The sequence below is a fragment of the Lutra lutra genome, chromosome X, assembly GCF_902655055.1.
Source record: "Lutra lutra chromosome X, mLutLut1.2, whole genome shotgun sequence".
NCBI classification, from domain to species: Eukaryota; Metazoa; Chordata; class Mammalia; order Carnivora; family Mustelidae; genus Lutra; species Lutra lutra.
Window position 1 is genome coordinate 86,549,882 of NC_062296.1, and position 7,823 is coordinate 86,557,704.

At 45.0% G+C, this 7,823-nt stretch overlaps 1 protein-coding gene across 5 annotated transcripts in view; it reads right to left on the bottom strand.

Moving 5' to 3' along the window:
• Positions 1-4,567, bottom strand: part of REPS2 (RALBP1 associated Eps domain containing 2) — a 222,139-nt gene extending 217,572 nt beyond the window's left edge. For all 5 annotated transcript variants that reach the window (XM_047714691.1, XM_047714687.1, XM_047714688.1 and 2 more), the window contains exon 1: positions 4,185-4,567. In XM_047714691.1, coding sequence (XP_047570647.1) covers positions 4,185-4,418 — 234 coding nt within the window. In that variant the 5' untranslated portion in view covers positions 4,419-4,567. The remainder of the gene's footprint in view (positions 1-4,184) is intronic.
• Between the last annotated feature and the right edge of the window lie 3,256 nt (positions 4,568-7,823).

Consider the following 7,823-nt stretch of genomic DNA (forward strand, 5'->3'; position numbering starts at 1 on the left):
TTAAAGCCTCTGCTTTCGGCTCAGGTCATGATCCCAGGGTCCTGGGTTCAAGCCCCGCATCGGGCTCTCTGCTCAGCAGGGAGCCTGCTTCCCCTCCTCTCTCTCTGCCTGCCTCTCTGCCTACTTGTGATCTCTGTCAAATAAATAAATAAAATCTTTTAAAAAAAATTAAGTCTTGGGCACCTGGGTTGTTCAGTTGGTTAAGTGACTGCCTTCAGCTCAGGTCTTGATTCTGGAGTCCCAGGATGGAGTCCCAATTCTCCCTCTGACCCTACCCCCTCTCATGCTCTCTCTTTCTCTCTCTCTCTCTCAAATAAATATTGTTTTAAAAAATATATTTTTTTAAAAAACATATAATGGGGACACCTAGGTGGCTCAGTCATTAAGCATCTGTCTTTGGGTTCAGGTCATGATCCCAGGGTCCTGGGATTGAGCTCTGCATCGGGGTCCCTGCTCAGCAGAAAGCCTGCTTCTCCCTCTTCCACTTCTGCTTGTGTTCCCTCCCTTGCTATGTCTCTTTCTCAAATGAAATAAAGATATTAAATAAATAAATATTAAAAACATAGAATGTACAATACCAAGAGTGAACCCTAATGCAAACTATGGACTTTGGGAAATAATGATATGTCAATGTCAACTACAACAAATCAATCAGTCTGGTGGGGGATGTTGATCGTGGGGGAGGCTGGCATGTGCGTTGGTAGGGGATGTATGGGATTTTTCTGTACCTTCCCCATAATTTTTCTGTGAACATAAAACTGCTCTGAAAAAAATTAAATCTATTTAAAAATATACATATATTTTTTTAACACAAAAAAATCCTTAACATAACTCACTTTCATAACAAAGTAATAGGTATAGTAGTTTATTTTTTACTGCAAGGAGGAGACAAAATTAAGTATTTTTGTAAAACATTTATTCCAGGTAAGATTTTCACCCTGCCTGAAATGTTATGGTAATCTTAATTACATGCTTATTAAGAAAAAAAAATCTGGCTGTTACCATAGAAATTACCAGGGATAGTTAGTGCCTCCATGATTTGGGCAGTTATACCTGTTAGGCCACTTAATTCTGAACTTACAGGTTCCTGTTTAACAAGGAAAGGCTAAAAATGTCTCCATTTGTTTTAAAGAATGGCTAATACACTCCTGGGGAAATGCAAATTGAGGTAAATGGAGCACGCACACACACATCGAGATATGCCACACCACACCATACCGTATCACACAACAGCACACACCACTAAAATGGCTGGTAAAAATTAGGTGGCTGCTGACTGCTAGCTTTGTTTCACTCTCTTCTGATTACATTTCCCTGTCCAGAATCCTCTGATGTTCACTTTTACCTGTATGAAGAATACTGGATTATTGCAATTATATTGGGTTAATGGGGAAGTATGTATTTTATTTTGCTGGGCTGAGTAAGAAAGCTTACAGCTGAGATTTACTACAAGCAATCTTCTAGGCATGTCTCCCTTTGCCAACATCTGAAGCAGTCTTCTACAAGCAGGTTTCAACTGGACATCAAGAATATAAACTCAGGGCACCTGGGTTGCTCAGTGGGTTAAAGCCGTTGCCTTTGACTCAGGTCATGATCCCAGGGTCCTAGGATGGAGCCCCACGTCGGGCTCTCTGCTCGGCAGGGAGCCTGCCTCCCCCCCACCCCGCCCCGCCTGCCTCTCTGCCTACTTGTGATCTCTGTCAGATAAATAAAAAATCTTTAAAAAAAAAAAAGAATATAAACTCATTCATGCAAATACACTGTGCCTTGGGTTCTTTCTAAATCATATATACTTCAAGAGAGCATGATTCTAACACCAGGACCGTCCCCTCCCCAATTCCTTAGGAATGGTGAACCAACATATTCACATTTAATATGCCCACTTTCTCTTATCACATACCATGTATTATTGACTACAAAATAAGCCTTAGCAGGTGCCCAGCTGTCACTTACTTGCTGTGCGGCCTCAGTCACTTATTTCTTTTTCAGCTGAGAAGTTGTAACAGCATTTAATAAATTTATATACTTGGGAATATTCTGAGGGCTTCAAGTAATGGCCATGGTTTGTGTTTTAAGACACTGACATTTTGTCTACCTAGTTCAGCTCAACCAGAGAACAGCAACTGCAGAACTTTCTACATACAAAGGACTTAAGGGCTAAACAGTCATGCTAAGTTCCATGAATACTAATTACATTTTCAGAAATCCTTTTTAAAAGGTGAAAGACTACAGAGTGGCTAAAGTTATGCCCACAAACATATAGGCATATGCATACCCCAGCAGTATAAAGCCTAGTCTTATGTGGTAAGAGGAAAAAAAAAAAAAAAAGAACCTACAAACCCAGTGATATTGCGAATGAGCCATAAAGCCCTCACTAATCCTCTAGAACTAGATTTTAACCTACCACTCCCCACTCTAAATATCCAACTGACGTTAACTTTCATATTAACTATTGCTTTTAAGAAAAGCTTTCTGGGTGCCTGGGTGGCTCAGTTGGTTGGGCGACTGCCTTCAGCTCGGGTCATGATCCTGGAGTCCTGGGATCAAGTCTCCCATCAGGCTCCCAGCTCCATGGGGAGTCTGCTTCTCCCTCTGACCTTCTCCCATCTCATGCTCTCTCTCGCTCTTTCTCTCTCTCTCTCTCTCTCTCAAATGGATAAATAAAATCTTTTTTTAAAAGCTTCATTTCCATTCACCCCATGTTTATAGTTTATAGCAGCATTCTTTACAACAGCCAAGATACAGAAGAAGACCAAGTGTTTTATATATTTGTTATATATTATATATTTAAAGAAATATTATTCAACCATCAAAAAGAATGAAATCTTCCCATTTACAATGATATGGATGGAGCTAGAGTATAATGCTTAGCAAAATAAGTCAGTAAGAGAAAGACAAATATCATATGATTTCACGCATATGTGGAATTTAAGAAACGAAACAAGCAAAGGGAAAAGAAAGAGACAAATCAAGAAACAGACTCTTAATTACTGAGAACAAACTGATGGTTACCAGAAGGGAGGAGGTGGGGGGGAAGGGTGAAACAGGTGATAGGGATTAAAGAGTGCACTTGTCCTGAGGAGCACAGAATGATGTATGGCAGTACTGAATTACTATATTGTACACCCGAAACTAATGTAACACTGTATGTTAACTGGAATTAAAATTAAAACTTAAAAAAAAAAAACAATTTTAAAAAGCTTCATTCCATGTTTTGGGCCTGATACTGAGAATCTTATCAACATGAAAGTCTGGTGACATCAAAAGATGATGCTTATCAAGTAGTCTTTCTCCAAGCTCCAGGGAAAGCAAAAAACAAAAACAGCGTGTGCTGTGGATCACTCCCTCCTCCTTTTCCAGGTATGGAGCAGCTAAAAGGAGGTAGCTATGACATACACTACTTTCCAGTTCTATTTCAAGTCCACGTAATAAGATGGGAAACTACAAGGTGTCTCCTATGGTGGATGTCTGGGGTCTATCTCTAACCCGAAACAGGAAGCTTGACTTTGCTTTGACAGACATCCTCTTGCAGCCCTTTGTCCCTGCTCTGCAACTTAATAAGGTTTCCAATTTAATACCAATATTCAGAAATATGTTAGTGAGCAAACACATATAGTAGATACATATATCTATATTGATACATAAATATATTACATGTATATATGGCGGACAACATTCAATTTTGGGCCCCTGGCTTGCTCGCTCTCTCTCTCTCTTTCTATACACCACAAACACACACACACACACACACACACACACACACACACACATTCAAGTTCAAATCCAGCAAGGCACCCTGAGCGCCTACACCTTTCCACCCACCCAGGAGAGGTAAAGGCAGGAGCAGCGAGCAGAGGTTAAACCAGACACCAGCCAAAACAAACACCACTTCCAAAACAAGGCAAACTTTGGGTCTGGGCGGCTGCAGAGCCCCAGCAATGTCCGGGGGAGGGGAAGGAGTGTCAGTCTGTCTCAGGGGAGGAAGACGGGTAGCGCACCCAGCACTCCTGAGCTGCAGAGGAGGCTGGTGTTCCCCGGGGGACAAGGGCGTCGCCGCCATCCCCGACTTCGACCTGGCCGAGGCCTCCAGGTCCTTGGGCAGCCCTATCGCCCCACCCCGCCCCCTTATCCCCACAGAAATGGTCCCCACAGACCTGCTGTGGCATAGGGGCGCGGGGACCTACCTGGTGCAACGTCTCGGCGGGCAGCTGCGACGCCCGGAAGAGGTCGGCCACGGTGCCCGCGGCTGCGGTGACCGCGCCAGGGACGGCCCTGCCGGCCTCAGGGGGCCCGGACACGGGGCCCCCGCCTGCGGAGCCGGCGCAACGCGCGAAGAGCTCGGAGTAACACTGCTGCTCACCCTCGCTCATCAGCAGCGGCGGCCCGGAGCCGCAGCCCCCGCCCGCCGCCGCCTCCATGGGGCCCGGAACGGGGTCCGACGGAGCACCGTCACGGGGTAGGGAGCCGCCGCCTTCGCCTCAGCCTCCGCCGCCTCGGTCTCGGCCTCGGCCGTCGCCGCCACCGCCCCCACGCCCCGCAGCTGCCGCGCTGCCGCTTCCTCCCGGCGCGCGCCGGCCCCGCCCCCGGACTTGAATGTTGTGCCTCCGCCGCGCGGCACATGGAGACAGGCGCGGGGAGAACCAATCGCAGCCTGGGATCGCACCCCGGCCCCGCCCCCGCCGTCCCACCTCGTCCCACCTCGCCCCGCCTCGCCCCGCCCCTGACCGCGCCAGGTAACTAAACTCCGCGGGCCGCCCACCCCGCGGCGGGTCACCTGCCCCGCCTTCACTCCCGAGACCCGGAGGGCGGGGGCCAGCGCTTGGTGCACCCATCCAGCCCGGGAGGGGTGCCTTTGGCTCTCCGGCCTGGTTGGGAAGGGAGGCAACTAGACCCACCTGGAGTATGGCGCTTTTCAGGGGGCGGAGAAAGCTGTGCTGATTTCTCCCTAGAACACTGAAGCAGGTGCGGTGCTCTTAGCAGAAGAGGGAGGAGGCATGAGGAATTAAGCTTCCTTTTTTTCATACCAGTAGCGCTTCTGTCCTGAACAGCTGGAGGACAGAGATCTCCATACGAACTGCCCATAGCGTTTACTGGAGCGATTTAGGCCGGTTTCTCAGGTCTAGCTCAAACCTGGAGTTGAACCTTAAAAAGGAATAGCGTCAGGGACGCCTGGGTGGCTCAGTTGGTTAAGCAGCTGCCTTCGGCTCAGGTCATGATCCCAGCGTCTTGGGATCGAGTCCCACATCGGGCTCCTTGCTTGGCAGCGAGCCTGCTTCTCCCTCTGCCTCTGCCTGCCACTCTGTCTGCCTGTGCTCACTCTCGCTTCTCTCTCTATGACAAATAAATAAATAAAATCTTAAAAAAAAAAAGGAATAGCGTCAGTTAGTGTTTAATACTAGATTAATAACAGTAAAAGGGGTCCTGGAAAGAAGAATTGCATATATATATATATCACCAACACAAAGAAAAAGTAAGTCCAGGATTAAGCACTAATAAAAAACACATTTTAGAATTTAATAAAGAGATATATAAATCTTTAACCTCAAATAATTTTATTTTAATTAAAAACAAAAACTATCTCGGGGCGCCTGGGTGGCTCAGCGGGTTAAGCCTCTGCCTTCAGCTCAGGTCATGATCCCAGAGTCCTGGGATGGAGCCCCGCATCAGGCTCTCTGCTCCGCAGGGAGCCTGCCTCCACCTCTCTCTCTGCCTGTCTCTCTGCCTACTTGTGATCTCTGTCTGTCAAATAAATAAATAAAATCTTTAAAAAAAAAAACTATCTCAAGAAATAGCACCGATGGTAACAAAATACTTTGGTATTTGGGGCAACTAAAATAAGGAGGAAGGATAGGAAGACCCGGGGGAAAAAAATCAACAAGTAGTAAAGGAGGGAGGGAATACATAAGAATAAAAATTATGAGGGCACCTGGCTAGTTGAATAGGTAGAGCATATATGACTCTTGATTTTGAGGTCCTGAGTTCAAGCCCCACATTGGGCATAGAGTTTATTTAAAATAAATAAAAGGCTGAAGAAGAAGGAGAAGGTGGAGGAGGAGGAGAAGGAGAAGAAGAAAATTTATATCAATTCACGGCCAGAGTAAGATTTTCCTTTTGGAATCTAAAGACATGAAATAGAGAAGAGGATCCACTCCAAAAGCAGGAAGTTCTCAACTCTTCGCTAAGATTTCCTTTTACCACATTTTGCTTTAGACCTGACCAGGAGAGAATGAAGACAGTCATAAATAAGCTTGCAGACAAGAGTACAGAAAGGATAGTTAAGTAAGGGACAGCAAAGACTATCTTAGCTGGGGAATTTCCATTTCAAAATCCAACCACCTACTGTATTTGCCACAACCATAAAAATTTCTCAGGAAAACTGAAAGCCAAGAGATCATGTTTACTCTGTTCCTACCTTTTTACTCATACTCAGGATTCCCTGAGAATGACCCACCATTCTAACAGAGGTTAGAAAGGGACCCGCTCTTCGTGATAAAAGCCAAACTCTACTTTTCCCTGTAACACTTAGGGAAAGAAATGTGAGGTATACTAATCCTTGACATTCATACAGTTCAAAGCTACATTATCTCATTTAAGTTTCCCAGTAACTCTCTGAGGTAGGCTGGGAAAATATTTTCATCTTCATTTTGCAGATGAGAAAATGGATACAGAGATGGTGTGATTTACCCAACTGAATACTAGATTCTGAGCTGTTCTTCATTACTCAGATCAGTTTAATAGATTTGACAGATATTCATCAGCACCACGGATACTGCAGAAATGCGTACAAAGCCTTACATCTGTGCCTATCCATCATGTCACACTGATTGGTAGAACAGGAAGTATTAACTGTGTCCCTACCGGAGTACTGTGAGAGGTTTTAAAAAAAATACAAGATGTGTTCCTTTCAAGAACTCTGCAGCTTCACTGGAAAAGACAAAACTAACACAACAAATAGAAACAAACAATAAAAGACAATATATAATTAAGTGCTAAATCGTGTACCCCGGGCTAAGTGTCGTGGGAGTTTAGAGAAGAGAGAAAATCCATGAACCAGAGCTCAGCCGGGAAGGTTTAATCAAGAAGGCACCCAGATAGATGTTACAAATCCGTGGGACTGGGGGAGGCAAAAGGAAAGGACAGAGGGGGGGCGGGGCGGCTCACAGGAGAGGGAGGAGCCCCAGACACTTGGTACCAAGGAAGGGTTAAGTGTGGGACAGTGGGCTGGCACGGGGGCGGGGAGGGGCAGCCTCTCTGGAGCTCTGGGATGCCAGAGGGAAGCTGTTCAATGGGGGACAAGAGGCAGAAGTGACCCACCAACAGTAACAATTAAACCCGGGATGCAGGAGGAAAAAGGCATTTTTAAAATGTTTTAATATCTAAGGAATGCCAAGTACTGTTCTTTACTTCTAGAACAGTTTTTTGAATAAAAGAAATGGTTATCAAACTTCAGAATAAACACAGGTAAGAATGTAATAACTAGAAACACTCATATCCCTTAAGGATGACAGTAAACAAGAGTGTTTTAGAAGAGAATTTCTTTTTACCTTTTACATTTCTAAACTTCCACATTTGTTTGGGCTCCATCATGGCTAGAGAGGCCAGAATGATAATAGAGTTGGCCTTTAAACAAGGCAGGGGGTAGGGGCACCAACCCCCATGCACTAGAAAATACATGTCTGTCTAACTTTTGAGTCTTCAGCAACATAACTAGAAGTCTTATAGAGAGCAAACCTGGTTGATTAACATACATTTTGTACATGAATTATATACTATATTCTTACAATAAACTAATCTAGAAAAAAGTGCTATTAAGAAAATCATAA